At 41.1% G+C, this 16,135-nt stretch overlaps 2 protein-coding genes across 2 annotated transcripts in view; both read left to right on the top strand.

Moving 5' to 3' along the window:
- The first annotated feature begins 1,257 nt into the window (after positions 1 to 1,257).
- On the top strand, positions 1,258 to 3,028 carry LOC139332733 (zinc-binding protein A33-like). The gene has a single exon (XM_070964818.1). It carries the CDS (start codon positions 1,308 to 1,310, stop codon positions 2,751 to 2,753), a length of 1,446 nt encoding a protein of 481 aa, XP_070820919.1. The 5' UTR covers positions 1,258 to 1,307; the 3' UTR covers positions 2,754 to 3,028.
- A 2,729-nt stretch (positions 3,029 to 5,757) lies between these two features.
- Positions 5,758 to 16,135, top strand: part of LOC139332515 (phospholipid-transporting ATPase ID-like) — a 35,406-nt gene continuing 25,028 nt past the window's right edge. The window contains exon 1 of the mRNA XM_070964515.1: positions 5,758 to 5,885. The gene's annotated coding sequence lies outside the window, so the exon portion shown is untranslated. The remainder of the gene's footprint in view (positions 5,886 to 16,135) is intronic.

Raw genomic sequence — 16,135 nt, forward strand, 5'->3', positions numbered from 1 at the left:
CTGTCAGAGTCAAATTGATTTTATTTTTCCTGTCCTCTTCTCCTTGAGAAACAAGTGCATGTTAATGTCTTTACTGAGAGCAGAGCTCCATCTTGTGGTCAAATCACTCAGTGCAGCCTCACGGCCAGCTGTGAAATCTGTGAAAGCGATGATATTCAAATAGAAATCAGCTCGACTTTAATAAATAGTTTCATTGATGCTTAAGGTTGTCCTATGTACGGTGGCTGCAGAGCCAATAATGCAGTTACTGGTCTAATTTAGCTACTCAGCTGAGGATGGTGTGTTCCCAATCAATACAATTAAGATATGTCATACAATAAATATGATTAGAAATAACCTTTTTGCCACTTTGTGTGACATTTTGACCTTAAATGTGGATCAAGATACATTAGCTGTAGTTTTGATTTAACCTGTAGGTGTGACATTGAAAGACTGATTAAAATCTATCAAACATCAAATAAATAAATAAATAAATCTGGAGGATATAAATGCAGCTGGACATAAATGTGACCACAAACAGCCACGTGGTCTTTGAAGTCACAGCAGAAGGTGGAAGTTTCTTGTTTCTTCGTTATTTACAGACAACTATTCATCTTATCCTTACAGACTACGTTTCAGTTGCTGTTTGCATGAAACCAAACATGTTTGTCAGTTGCCTGTTTATTTTCACCTTCATCACCACTGTGTGAGTCCATGCGTCTTGTACATGTTACTCTTCCTTTGTCCTGTCTGAGGTTTGATCTCACATGCTTCCAAGTTTTTGCTCAGTGCACTTCCTGTCCTTCTTCCTGGACTTTTTATGCACTGATGAAAACAAAGAAGCCGAGAGAGAAAGAAGACTGAGGGAAGAATCTGTGAAACAATTCACCTTAACTTTATCTTAATGAACAAGAAGAAATCTTTTATTTACTGAATTATTTTACCCAGTGCATTTTACAGACATTTGGTCTCTATGACTTGATGACTAAAAGAATGTAAGACAGGGAAATTAAATAAAATCAATTTGAACTAATTAAATAATCATATATAGAACAAACTTTGGTGTCCGTCACCCTGCTGAAATGTTCAGTCCTCAGTCCTCTGAAAGCACTCTGACTCTATCTGCTGGTGACCACGTGACATAGCAGCATTTCCCCTTCATAATTTAACCTGAGACAGAGATGCGAAAATGAAAGAATAGTTTGACCTTGTTGAACAGAGCTGAGACGCCATTACATCGTGTGAGATCTCTGCTGGAAAATAAACAACTGGAAGATTAGGAACAGTAACTTGGTGAGTCTTGCTTTTGAAAGACAATTAGGACACAGATGGCTGAGAAAATTGCCCTCGTTGAAAGTTTCCTGAGTTGCCGTGTGTGTTCAGAGACTTTCAGAGATCCTGTGTCTCTGAGCTGCAACCACAGCTTCTGTTCAAGCTGCCTGCAACAATTCTGGGAACAAGCTAAAAACAAAAACTGTCCCATTTGTAAAAGAAAGTCTTCAAAGGACAATTCAGAAGTGAACTTTTCACTGAAGGACCTGGCTGACTCCTTTGCTGAGAGACAGAAATCTGGATCATCTGAGACAGAAAAGGGAAAGAGGAAGGTGGAGGTGGAGGTGAAGGTGGAGGTGGTGTGTAGAAAACATCAAGAAGAGCCTAAATTGTTCTGTGAGGACGAGCAGCGAGCTGTGTGTCCTGTCTGTGAGTTTTCTCTGCACCAGAGTCACAAGGTGGTTCCTGTAGAACAAGCAGTCAGTGAGCTGAAGGAGCAGCTGAAATCTGACTTAGAGTCTCTGCAGGACAAAAGGGACAAATACAAACAAGTGAAGGACACATACAAAGAAGTGATTCAACACTCCAAGAAGCAGCTGTTGTCCACAGAGAAGCAGATCAGAGCAGAGTTCAACAAGCTCCACCAGTTCCTGAAAGAGGAAGAGGAGTCCAGACTGGCAGCTCTGAGGGAGGAAGAGGAGCAGAAGGGGAGGACTGTGAGCAGAGAGATGAAGATGATGGAGCAGCAGATCTCCTCTCTGTCAGACAGTATCTGTGCTGTTGAAGAAGAGCTGCAGAAGCACAACGTGCCATTCCTCAGCAGTTATAAAGCCACTCAGAGCAGAGCCAGAGTCCAGTGCTCACTGTCAGATCCACAGCTGCTCTCAGGAGCTCTGATAGATGTGGCCAAACACCTGGGCAACCTGTCCTTCACAGTCTGGAAGAAGATGAAGGACAAGGTCCACTTCAGTCCTGTCATTCTGGACCCAAACACTGGACACCGCTGTCTCTATCTGTCTGATGAGCTGACCAGTGTGAAGCATGGAGACACATGGCAGCAGCTTCCTGACAATCCAGAGAGACACACTAAATACACCACTGTTCTGGGCTCTGAGGGCTTCAGCTCAGGGAAACACAGCTGGGAGGTGGAGGTGGGAGACCATCCTGTCTGGAATGTGGGTTTGGCTAAAGAGTCAGCGGACAGGAAGGGGGAGACAAAGGCCTCACCAGAATATGGATTCTGGTGTTTATTGCATCGCAGTGGAAAACACACTAATAGTTTTGGTAAGACTGTCACAGTGAAGAAGAGTCTCCAGAGGATCAGAGTCCAGCTGGACTATGACAGGGGGGAGGTGTCCTTCTACAACCCTGAAGACATGACTCACATCTGCACTTACAAAGACACTTTCACTGAGAAACTCCTCCCATATTTTTGTATTTTACCTGCTGGTGATGCTAAAACTGCTGCTATCAAAATGTGTCACAGTGATGTTTGTGTGTGATGATCAGGGAGGATGGTGAGGTCGAAGAGATTCATTCAGATTTTTATTATGTGCTGGTTTCATGTCAATTGCAGACAATAACAGTTAGTTCTTTAAAGGTGAAAATCCTGTAATTTGAAAGAAAATGTAGAGATCCAGGTTAGATCCAGATTAATTTGGTGTGTGAAGGATTTTTTCCAAAATACTGTTTGTGGTGTGAACATGCTTCAAGAACTGGAGTCAATCTAATGTGATCATTTTAAATTTTTTATCTCCAAAGTTTTGTTTTTTAACATTTTCCAGAGATGACCAACAAATTTAAGTTGCAAATATATGTATATTTTTAATTTCAAATAGGCTTTAATTTGAAATCTTGTAACCACTGAAAGCTTCATTTTCACAATTCATTTTCATCTTTCAACTAGTTTTCAAAGTAATTCAATCAATAATTTTCTCAAACTTGTTTTACTTTGATACATTCAAAGTGTTTAAATGCTTTGAAATAAAACATCGACATTGATAAGATATACATGACCAAACTGTTGCCTTTATTTTACTTGAAAGGCCTGAAAAGACGGCAGCAGATCATCATCTGGACGTCCAAATGTGACCTTTTAGTCTGAACTCTGTCACCTGCTACAGTTCTGATTAAACACTGAATAATTTTATGAGTCAGCCTCTTGGAAATCCTCTCCAGGAAACACTTGATGACACACAAGGTGTTTCTGACTTTAACACCTGCTTCAGAAAAGTGTAGGAGGAGCGTCTGGAAGGAGAAGAATATGCAATATAAGAGTAAAATGAATTGTCCAGCACACAGTTATTGTTATATCATATTATTACACGTCAGCTGCATCTGAGTCTCATGTTGGCATTTCAGCTTTTCATCCTGTTTAGCGTCCAGCTCTGAATCCAACACACAGTTTGTCAGTGTTTAGGGCCGAACGTGCTCAGGTCACAGAGGTGAAGTGTCCTTAAGCAAGACACTGAAGCTACAGTAATGTTTAACATGAAATACACACAGATATGATCCTATAAGAACAGAAATGACCAAACGTGTGTCAGCATGACAGAAAATGTCAAGAAAGCTGTTTCTGATACGTGTTTGTCCTGAAGAAATCTTTTCATTATTTGGTCAGTTGTCATTGTTTTAATCGAGTTGGACAAAATATGAGTAGAACAGACAAAATAGGTTCAATTAGCCAACAGCATATAAAGTAGTTTTAGCTCAGATTTAAACATCTACAGCAGTAAAATGCAACAAGCGCATTAATGCTGCAGTAACATTAATCCAAAAACATCATATGAAACACAGACAGGGACAATTTTACTGCAGAATGAGTACTTTTACTTTTGTTACTTAAACTACATACTACTGATATTACTGACATACTTTTACTTCAGTCAGGTTTTGAATGCAGGACTTTGTGTGGTAGTAATACTTTTACAGCAGTAAATGATCTGAAATCTTCTTCCATCACTGCCAGAAAGTCTCTTGAGAAACATCATCACTTCGATGGCAGAGACCTGGTCACAATGGCAGCATGGAGTAGTCCAAAAAAAGCAGAGTCACATGAAAACACACACCATGAATTAACTTGATGAATTAACACAGGGCTTGATGATTTACATCCAAATCAGGTTGATCTTGCAAATTATGCCACTCATCACATCACTCAAACCACAATAACTGCTGTACCTAATAAACTGAGTGTAGATTTTGGGTGTAATGTCACTTTAAACCACAGCAGTTGCCTCCAAAGGGTCTCCAGGAAACTGAAACCTCAGTCGGGGGCAGAAAGAGACGCTGCAGACCTACAGAGAAACAGAACAGAGACCAAACAGAATGCAATGAGCAGGAGGGAGGTGACAGGATCAGACATGAGGCAGAAAAATGACAATCTAAGGAAAAGAAAGCAAAGATGAGCATTGTGAAAGGACAAGAGTGAAGACAGTTAGAGTGAGATACTCACAAAGACATGAAACTGATTTGTGCAGCTGATTAGTGGTGCAAAGTACATTTACTCAAGTACAGTTCTCAAGTACAATTTTGAAGTATTTATACTTTACTTTTACTATTTTCATCTTACTCGGCTACATTTTAAAGGGAAATAATGTACTTTACAAATTAGCATTTTCGCACACAAATGTTTCTTGAAGTATAGACAAGCACACCTGAAATGATTAGTTCAATAATCAATATGAGGATCGATAGAAAAATTATTTTTATCATTTTTCAGGCAAAAATGCCAAACAAATTATGATAATTAGGATCCAGCTTCTCAAATATGAGGATTTTCTGCTTTTCCTTGTAATTGTATTCATAATTTGTATATAGTTTTTGTCATTTTGACGTTTGGACTTTTGGATGGACAAAACAAACATTGAGAAGGGGTCGCATTGGCCTCTTGGAGATTCATTGATAAATTATCATTAGTTGCAGTCCTGCACAATATATTTAAAAATCAGCGCCTCCTCAACCAACTGCAACAGTGAAATCCTGCGTTTACATTAATGTATGACAAATAATGATCTAATGCTATAATGTATGTAACAAAAACAGTCACGGGGCGCGTACTTTGATTACTTTGGGTATTTCCTGATACTCACCTTTCGGACTTTTGCTTGTAATCGAGTATTTTTACAGTCTTCTGTTGGTGCTTTTACTGAAGAAAGTTCCGTGACTGCATCTTCCACGACATGAATCACTACAGCAGCGGATTCATGAGAGGATGGGATCTTAAAAGACAAATAAGCGTCAGCTGCTGCTTTTCTCAGTGAGGTTCCTTCACTGCTAAGTTCACCAAATTCTTAATGACCGCTGCACGTCACGTGACCTCACCTGTCGCCAGTCGTGCTAATTGCTTGTTGTGAACGTGTGCTTGCTTGCGTGTTTTCACGGCCAGCAGATGAATTACAGCAAAACGGGGCGAGCGCTGCGCACAGGGAGGGGAGTGCACAGAGAATGAGGGAGGAGTGGAGAAATGGAGGAGGGGAGCGCAGTAAGGGGGAGGAGAGGCGGGTGGTTGGAAGCCAGTAGGGAAACATTAGCCCTCGTCTCTCCTCATAGTTGAGAGATTTTCTTGTTTATACCCGGGATCGCAGGCGACGCGCATCTCAGCCAGGACGCACCGCAAGAAGCCAGGACGCACGGTAAGAAGACGCGCCGCCTGCCGCTTTGTACTGACCTTGGATGGGATCACGGTGAAGCGGGGAGGGGGTTTTACATGCTGAGATGGATTTCTTAGGAGGAAGGGAGTGGGTGGAGGAGGAAGATAAAGAGCGTTGTCTCCTCACTCTTTTTCCTTGCCTGTGCTGCCCTCAGTGGAGCCCCACGCTGAAAAAGTAACGGAAAGAATGAAAGAGTGAGGCGGAGCAGGAGAGGAGAGGAGAGGAGAGGAAAGGTGGCAGAGAAAGCTCTGCTTCTCTTCCTGCTGTTCCTTAACGAAATGACACTCATCTTGGGTACTTCCACAACAACACCGGTTATTTTAGCTTTGTGCTGTTGGGGGCGGAAACTTCTGTAAAACTTCTGGCAGGTACCTCTTTTTATATCAAAGCCTCAGCGCGCAGGACTTCACTACCTCAGCAAAGCGTGTTCTGTTGTTTGTGTGATGGTGGCCGACCACTGCAGCATTGTTCAGTTCACAAAACCTGATTTTATGTCAAGTTTTTGTGTAGAACTGAAGGTTGCGGGACTGTCTTTAATGCGCTAGAGATGAAGATGACGGCACACTGTGAGTAGCGCCGCTAAGGATGATGTTTGTGAAACGTGTGATTGGACAGATCCTGTATTCGACCGTAAACCGCGATGAATGATGAGCAATGTCTACATCATGTACAGCGGAAGACAATGAAGTACTCATTCATTTCCTGTATTAGTGGTGCTGATTGTTTTCTGTTCAGGGACAGACAGTAAAGCATGAGAGGAGGTTATTAAATGGCTGTCAGCTGTAACTGTCCCACAGAGGCGTTGAAAAATCAGGGGCCCCTGAAAAGTCTTTTGTGCCCTCATAGAATTATCACTGTTTTGAGTGCTAGTGGCAGCACTGCAGTACTACTACTATTACTACTACTACTACTACTATTAATAATAATATTAGTAGACTTTATTTAAGCTGCACTCTTCAAAACAAAGTTACAAAGTGCTTTGGTTTGGTTGAAAAACATTTCAAGACATAGACATGATAAAGTAAGTGAAAGCATGTTGTTAGAATAATGCAAGAACAACTGAATAAAATACCTAACAATGATATGAGATAGTAACAATAATAATGATAAAACAGATAAGACACGTCAGCAGTCTCAGATCTTCAGGCACTTCCAGAGCTGAGGGTCCCCTCACTGTTAAACCAGGTGTCCTTTGGTCCTGAAACTAGCGATGAGGAGCAGCCGGCAGAGCCTTCCCTGGGTTTCTGACGCTCTGGCTCATAGGAGAGCAACAATTCAGCATTACGGCTGAGAGCTAAACCATGAAGCTTTCAAGCTGGTTGGACTAGCTGAAGGCGTGAGATTGATGTTGATGCTGCATCTTGTTGTTGAATTATTTCTGAAGACTGGACAAATGGAAAGAACATGCCATCAAATTGCGATGTTTGCCTGCTCACACAAAAGTTATACGGCACTATGTTTTAAAGCAAGGTACATCCAGGTGTCATCATGGACACTGAAACATTACAACAGAAGCTTCTCTTCTTCTAGATTTCAAACCCTTTCAGAGTTCACTGCCAGCCACACTGAACCCTTCACACCTGCTGCTGTGCTTTATACTGCTGTGCACACCGAAGTTTCTCATCTTAATTCATTCAAATATATCTTATTGCTGTAAGTGGTGTAGCATCACTTGCAAAGAAAGCTTTTCGTATCTGTGTGTCTCAGTGGTACTGCTGGTGGTAATAAGTCCCATATTCACATATTTTACTACTACAGTCAAAGCACGCAGCCATTGTCAAAATGTAATCTTTTATCTTCTCCGCTATTCTTCACGCAGATGTATGGCTTTTACATTTAAGACTCATTCCTTGTCACTTATTCGCTGTATTAGCATCTCCCTTGAAATAAAATGATAAATGACTTCATAAAGGGTGGTGATAGATAAACAAGAGTCTACAGCCAAACTAGCAGCTCCGTGAGGCTGCTCTGAGCTAAATGCTACCATGGTCACAATGACAGGGTTAACATGCAGATCGTTAGCAGGTGAAATGTGTACAACAAAGTACTGATGAGGCTGATGGAAATGTTAATAGCTTTGGTATTTGATCATCAAGTAAATGTCAAGGGGTCACAAAAGTTATTACATTTTCTCCTGAGGGGGAAATGAATGTCAGTATCAAAGTTCATGGCAAGTCATCTAATAGTTTTTGAGATATTTCACTCAAAATCACTCATGTCAACCTCATGGTGGCGCTAGAGGAAAAGTTAGAGATTCACCAACGTAATTGGGAGTCATTAATTTGGAGTTAGGGGCTGTGAATGTATGTATGTCATTTTATGCCAATCCATTTTGTAAATGTTGAGATAAGCGAAAAGATCGCCTTGCCGGAGGCACTTAAGGAGAAGTCAGAGGATCACTTAAAGGGGTAGTCTGGGTTTTTTGAAGTAGGGTTGAGGTATTTATCATAGTCAGTGTATTACCTTTAGTAGGCAGTTGGCACGGCCCCAGTGTGGAGAACCTGCAGGAGTACAAGCACGGAGGCAGAGCCCTGTCCTGCTGTGGACTGGAGGCAGCAGTAAAATGCGTTTTAGCCACCTAAAAAAAATCAATATCAAGTTGAAATGTACGCTCTATTTAGAATATTTTTCACCACTTTACCTTGCTGTCAGCCTATTCCAATGTGAAACTGAAGCCATTGTATCGCACTCCCCAAAGTCACCAGACTCCTTTGACAAAAACAGTAATTTTACCTCACAGAAGACGGGAGTGGCTGGCTTGTCTTTAGTGACTTTGGTGAATTTGAACTAACCCTTTAAAACAATGAAGTCACACAATAACTCAAACTAACTGATTGAATTGGGCAGAAAATACTGAGAGATGAAAATTACTGTCGAAGGTTGCATGTGACTGCACCTCAGCAGCTTCATCTAAACCCAACACTGACGAGAGGTCTGGAAGGGTCACGTAAGGTAATTCCATGAATTTAGAGTGGATCAAAATCCAAGCTCGTGTCACAGCTTGAAGATTGTTCATTGTTGGATCGATATGATACTGTCTGCCTGAGGGGCTGAGCCTTTATGGGACATGGAGGCGATTATTAAGTTTAAAAGGTCAATCAAAATGTCAGGGTTTTATCAGGTAAGATGAGAGGGGGAGTGGCTTTGTGGCCTGAGAGGTCAGGTGAATTATTCAGAGGTTGATTGTCCGGGTCTTTTGGTGCGGCGCTCAGGGCTCGATACTGTATTGTGCCCCCGTGTCATAACTGCATCTCACTTTTCTATTCTTGCTTTGTTCATCATGATTGAGGAGAAAAAAAGGCCTAAACAGGTGACAGGCTTTCATCTGTATATATGTCTCCATTCACACACAGAGTCACAAATCGGTTTTAATGTTCTCACATGTTGCCACTTTTCCACTAGCGCGGCTCGACTCTACTCTACCCGGTTGTTTTGTGTTCCCATTAGGGATAGTACCTGGTACCCCATACTATTTTTAGTACCTGCTCTGGCGAGGTTCCAAGCGAGTAGAAGCGATACTATATGTGTGACGTCAACAGCCTGTCGGCCACTGATTGGCCGGAAATTGTCGTCACTGGTCTGCAACGTCCAACACCGGGAAAAACAATCCCGCAGCTCGTAGCATCTCATCTTCAGCGTGAATTCCCAAACTCGCCTGTACTTTTCCAGAGTGTTCTGCCTTGCAGCCCGAAGCCTTTTCTGGATTTCTTCTCTTGCTTTGTGTGTGACAAAAAGCCACAAACCGAGCAGCAAATACAACATCGCCTCGATGTCCTCCATTGTTTGTTGGCTCTGTTTGCGTCGCGTACAAATTGGCGTTATAGCAGTTTCGCGCAGCCGAGGTATGATGACCCCGCCTATGTTGAGGAGGTACTATGAAGTACTCCATTGTAATGGAAACTCAACCAAACCAAGTAGAGTAGAGTAGAACCGAGTCGAGTAGAGCTGGAACTGTGTAATGGAAATGCGCCAAAAGGCATAACTCTCTCAGTGGAAGAATCCTTTCCCCTAACCGTGGTGTTTTTTTTCTTTTTCAGACATGAATCAGGGAAAATTGAGAGTTTGCGAGCTATGACTTATGCTGCGATCACAAGGTCACTCAGTAAACTTCCTCATTCACTGGCAGTCAGAAACACCAAAGGAAACTGTCATTAATCAGTAACCCACAGGAACCTTGAAAAAAACCAAAACACTGTCAGTATGTCACCTTCCACTTGTTTATTTAGTCTAGTGGTCGGTTAGACTGAAGTTGATACAGTGACTGATACATTTTATCAGTGACAGGTACACGGAACAAAGAAATCTGATAAAGAGGAAATTAACCAACAATAGTCAGGAGCAGGCTTCACAATGATGGGCTGCTACTCAAAAAGTACAAATACAACAATGCAGAAGCACTCCCTGGTGACTGATCAGTACTTACATATTACATTATTAGATTCTTGTTGATGCATTAATGTGTACGCAGCATTTAAGTGCTGCAGCTGCTCAAGGTGGAGCTCCTTTTAAATAGAGATTCATGAGTTGTGAGTTGTCCAGTGGTTCCCAGCTTAGGGGTCTGGCCCCTCCAAAGGGTCACCAGGTAAATCTGAGGGCTTATAAAATTCTTAATTGGAGATAAAAAAAATAAATGAATAAAAATTCTGATATGAAAACTTCTTTGCTTTTCGTGAAATAGTGGATGAACGTACTTCTTTGGGCCTCTAACAGTTATTTGAAAGAAACAACGTGAGAACTTTAGAGCAGGGATTTCTCTTCAGTTGAACAGTTCATAGACATCTGGACTAGACAGCTAGAGGTACTCGTGCCAGAACAATATTTTTTCACAACACATCATCATACCTAAGTGACTGAATAGGTTGATTGCCAGTGACCCCCAAAACAGCCTATATGGTCATTGGAGAGTACCAGCAACAAGCTGGTATGATGAAGGCAGACTGGGTTAAGGTTAGGGTTAGCTTATGCTACTATTATGCTATTATTATATTTGTGCAGTGGAGCAGAAAATCACCTGTCTGCATTCTGTGAATATGTAGCAGTGTTCACAGACCAATGTTTTAGCCATTTCACTGTATTTGATTTTTAAAAAATCAGTTTTGTTGGTGCGTTCTTTCATGGAGGAAAATTCTGACAGTCTTCTGCCAAACAGAAAAGTTTTCAATGAAAAAGAGACCAGGTTTCCAAGCTATGTTAGCTCTGAATGCAGTATTCAGCTTGGCCTCCAAACAGATCTGGTCCAAACTAAAGAAAACAAGTTCTTCCCTAATGGTTTATGTTGGGGATAATCAGCTGCAGTTAGCATGCGCTCTGCAAAATGGGGGTTTTCTACAACAGCTCCAACTGTAAGCCTACAGACCTCCACCGCACACCACGGCCCTGAGTTTGGGGTATAAGGATGTAGGTTTCAGCTCAGCTGTGGTGGAACTGTGGGCAGGTGAAATCCAGAGTCCTCTGCAAAGTGAAACGTTATTACTAATTTCTGTACTTCATTTCAGATTTTTTTTTCTTGTTTTTTTTTTTAGAGGAACAATACATGTGGGCGTTTACAAAATTCACCAGATCGCCAGATAATGTTCATGCTGCAGGCAGGTTCTGTTGGTCAGGCATATGTATTTTTGACAGCTTATATTTTCCTCCGATACATGGCGATACAAGTTGTTTTTTTTTTGTTTTTTTTAATGAATTTTTGATGTTTGGTGTAGGACACATCATGTTTTTTTTAAACTCTCTCTTTCAACACTGACACATCTTTGCCGAAGTTGGTGCCACCTTTTGACTGACTTTTTACAAAATTTCCCCACCTCCTAAAATTTACCATTCTGTTCCTTCTGAACACACCTCTGCATGTTCAGTATTCACTGCTTTTTCCCTCTATGGAGTGCTTTCATCCTGCTTTTTAGGACACATCTTGGATTTCTGCTTTAGTTTTTTTTTATTTTCAGTTACTTTTGGAAGGAGAATGATAGCATAATTCATTGGACAAAAGGGTACATCTATATTGTGTAGTGTTCTGAATGGAAGAGACACCCATTTATATGTCATACGAGTCCTGGTTTCCAGAGAAATAGCTGTTAGCAAGTTCTTGCTAATTGCCCCTCTCACAGCTACTTCCTGCCATTGTTGATTTACTGTAACAGATTTCTGGACGACAATCTGAGGGCAGATATGGTGATACAACACCAACGCCCAATTTTAAGTGTTTGCAAAATCAACAGTCGCAGGTGTAGTTTCCACACAAGAGGGAGGTGTGCTTGTAGAGCCTTTTGGCCAGGCAGAAAAACAGCTTGAAGTCTGTGCTACTGTGCAGTATGTCCCATCCTGCCTTCTTTGTGTGATGGTATTACAGTAGTTGCATTGGCCAATGATCTGAAGTATTCTGTCACAACACGCGTTGTACTCTTTTTATCATTGATTTATCGAAAATTATTTTCTGATTAATTGATTGTTTCGTCTATAAAACATCAAAAAACTGGGGAATGCCTGTCACAGTTGTCTAGCACTCAAATTGACATCCTCAGATCTCTTGTTTAGTCCAACCAACAGTCAGAAATCCAGAGCATCACATGCTGTACACTTTGCTTAAAAATGACCAATTGAAGAAGATCAATTAATAGTCGCAGATTAATTTTCAGTCGACTGACTGCAGGTCTTCTTCCCTCTGTATTTGGCTTTATTGCTAAGAGTTGAGGTGCTCTGAAAAATACAGTGTGAGCTGCTAGCTATTATTAGCCAGCAGCCTGATAAGACAAGTACCTGTTGATAGAGATGCAACAGAAAACGTTGGAATGCTGACGACTTAAAAAACCATATCAGGAATTTGTATTTTAAGATTCAACTGAAGAAACAAGTTCTTCACTGAATACTTCTGCAAGGTTTCTGTAAACTTCATGAAACCACTGTTCCAGTTTGTTAATGCTTTGTGGAGCAGCTCTTTCATGTTTCAGTGGTTTCCTTAATCATGGATGGATTATTGAGCCTGTGCAGTTAACATTTCTTGCTGGGCAGTCAAAAAGCTCAGTTAAAAGTAGGTCTGTCCTTATCAACCACAGACATCAAACGACCACAAAGAGACACAAAACTGTAAGAGGACGCAAAAGAGACACAAACAACCTCAAAGAGATGCAAAATGACCAAAAAGAGGTACAAAACGTCTAGAAACAGACACAGAGAGAATCCAAACGACTACAAAGAAACTCAAAGCAACCACAAAGAGACTCAAAATGACCTCAAAGAGACACAAACCAGCTACTGTCTCTTTAAGGCTGGGTGTCCATTATCTCTTTGTCTGTCCCTAATGTTTGTGGCCTGAGAAGCCCTTAAGGTTTACCTACAGCTCTTTGTTTTTCCTGAGAGCACAAGATGCCTCATAGCCATGAAGAGCCTGTTCACTATAACAGCTTTTGGAAAGTTCTGCCCCATCGACTCCTCTCCTTTCATCTCGGAAACACTCTTTCTCCTCTGCCCACCTTTCTCTGCTCCTCCTTGAAAATAAGCTCTTTTATCCAGAGCTCTGTTTGCTATTAGACAAAACACACAGAGAGAGGAAATGCTGAGGTCTCTGAAAAGGCAGCAGCTGTGCTCAGTGGCTTATCTTTTACTGTAGTCATTGTGTGATTGGCTGATCTACGGAAACTATTATGCAACATCTCCTATCTTTGGCCAGTTGTTTCAAGCATTTGTGTCAAACACAACACTCATCAGTGTATCGCTGTGAGTATAGAGCTGTTTCATGCTTCTGGGAGAAGATGGGTGCTTCACATCACTTTACTGGTGTTGTTTCTGATAAGACCAGTAGTTTGGATGTTGGTCAAGTTAGACATAAAGTGGGTTCTGTACGTGGGGCTGGACCGCAGTGTTTTTCACGACAGATAAAATGTAGCCTTACACTCTGGCTCAATGTTCCTGAAATGATAACGATTAATCAGCTTCCAGCCTGGAACACAGCAGAGCAACATCGTCCTTTTGATAACAGTGTTTGAACTGCCCACCCTGAGCGAGACGTCAGAGGAAAAAGGCTACTATGTGAATGCGGTCTATTAATGATTGTCACTCTAATGTGTTTAAATATAATTGGCATCCAAAATTATAATTTTGGATGTCCCCCAGAATATGAGGTTTTTTGGTGGGTTTTGAGTTAAGGCTGCAGCTAATGATCATTTTCTTTCTTGATTAATTCGCAGATTACTTTCTTCATTAATCAATTAATTGTTTTGTCTGTAAAATGTCAGCGTTTAAAGTGGTATTTTCAAATGCATCATAAGATGACGGATTCATATGTTTAATAGAAACACAGATTCATTGACTAGTATTTATCAGCTTTATTTTGAACAATATTTGGACAATGATGGACCTGCAGGCTGGCCGCTGCTTGTTCACATGGTAGAGATATCTTTCACATATGGAACAGGGCAATGGCAACTGGTGCTTGTTTGAGTGTCTCCAACATAGTCTGAATGCAGAGGAAAAGGTACAAACATAAAGTCAGGCCCAGCTCTAGACAACAGTGGGCCCTAGGCAAGATTTAGTGAGGGCAACATGACAACACTTTGATATTGTACTCGTACAATGTGGCAAGAACGTTTTTGCAACCTACAAAATGAGCGTAATGCTTGCAGGACACTGATACAGAAAACACACATTTGTAGTAAACACGCCTTCATTCAATAGATGCTCATGATCTAAGAAGCATGTTTTTACCTGCCAAGATAAGCAGCACACCTCTCCAACTGATTGCACAACTGACAGTATTTTTAATTTTTTTTAACATTTTTAATGATGATAAAATTGTCAAATTTTAAATCCGATCAGTAGCACTCTCATGTCTTCACTATAGACAAGCAGGTTCTATGATGTTCTGAGGAGGTAAACTATAGTGTCAGTGATTGTTGAAGTAGTAACAGGAAAACCATCTTTTTTTAAACCATACAAACTCAACAGGGCTCTTCAGCCATTTGGATACACAGGCATCTGTCTGCACACACACACTCAGAGGAAAAGCGTCTTTCTTTCAGCTGCAAACAAATGGTCAGTTTTGATAATAGAGCACTGTTCAGTTGAGAAACCAGAGATCACTAATCGGACAAGACACCCATTCATCTGTGTGACCTCTGACCCGGTAGGCCAGTCGCAGGTGACTGTGACACTGGGGTACTGTTACCACCTTTGTTTGCCTGGAATAGCATTAATTCCAGTGTTTGTTGCCTTAAAGTAAAGGTTTCACAGAAACCTTTGTGTGTGTGTGTGTGTGTGTGTGTGTGTGTGTGTGTGTGTGTGTGTGTGTGGTTGTGGTGGAGGGGGGGTTGCAGCAGAGACAGATAAGTAGGACACAAAGCATCACTGGGTTTCATTGGTAAAGGTGGCATCAGTTAACCACAACATGTTCTGATTAAAACCTCTTGCAAAACCATATTTTTCCACTGTGGCCTGGAAGCTGAATGTGAAACTGTTTTCACCTTCTGACATATTTAAACACCACACACATCTGGATGGAGTTTTGATGTAAATATATGACAATGTTTAAATAAACTTAGTGCTTATTTATTTATTATTGTGAAGTCTCTTACTCTTGTAGCTTCTAATTCAATGCCAGCAAATCGCTGCACAGAACAGTAGAAAGAATGGATCCAAAAGTCTTAAACTGTGAAGCCTGAATTCAGAAATGGTTTCCACTTGTTGCCTAAATTTGCTGTAGTTTGTTGAGCTAGTTGCTTATTCCTTTTGTAAGTTACACGGTACAGCTCCTCTTTATAAGCAGTGGCATCACTAAAGTATTCCCACACTTATTTTAAGATAGAAATAGGATTAGCGCTGAAAACCACGGCAGCCTCACTGTCAGCCGCAGATCAGATTGGTCAGTAAATGTTAGATGATTTCATGACATGGAAGAAGAAAAGACCAATGTTCCTCCAGCACCATTTGAGCCAAAGTTGTCAGAGTTTCTGGTGACGGGAGGTGGAAAGAATGAAAGTGCCTGCAAAAATCACCTCCAACACGTTTAGGGCGATGTCTTTAAGGGAAGAGTGGACAGCGAGCAGAAGGGTTTACTGCAAACTGGTCATTTGGACTAACAGCACTACCAGTACAGCACCACCACTGTAATGTACCCTGCATTGTACCATGGAGAATACATACTTATAGTACCATTGATTAGCCAGAATTTGTGTATTATTTGCAGATAATGAAATATAGTATCCTCATCATCATTGATAATTATGACTCAAAGCTGTAAATTA

This window comes from Chaetodon trifascialis, chromosome 6 (genome assembly GCF_039877785.1).
Source record: "Chaetodon trifascialis isolate fChaTrf1 chromosome 6, fChaTrf1.hap1, whole genome shotgun sequence".
NCBI lineage: Eukaryota > Metazoa > Chordata > Actinopteri > Chaetodontiformes > Chaetodontidae > Chaetodon > Chaetodon trifascialis.

Coding starts and splice junctions, on each gene's coding strand:
- LOC139332733 (XM_070964818.1), top strand. CDS start 1,308: ATGGCTGAGAAAATTGCCCTCGTTGAAAGTTTCCTGAGTTGCCGTGTG.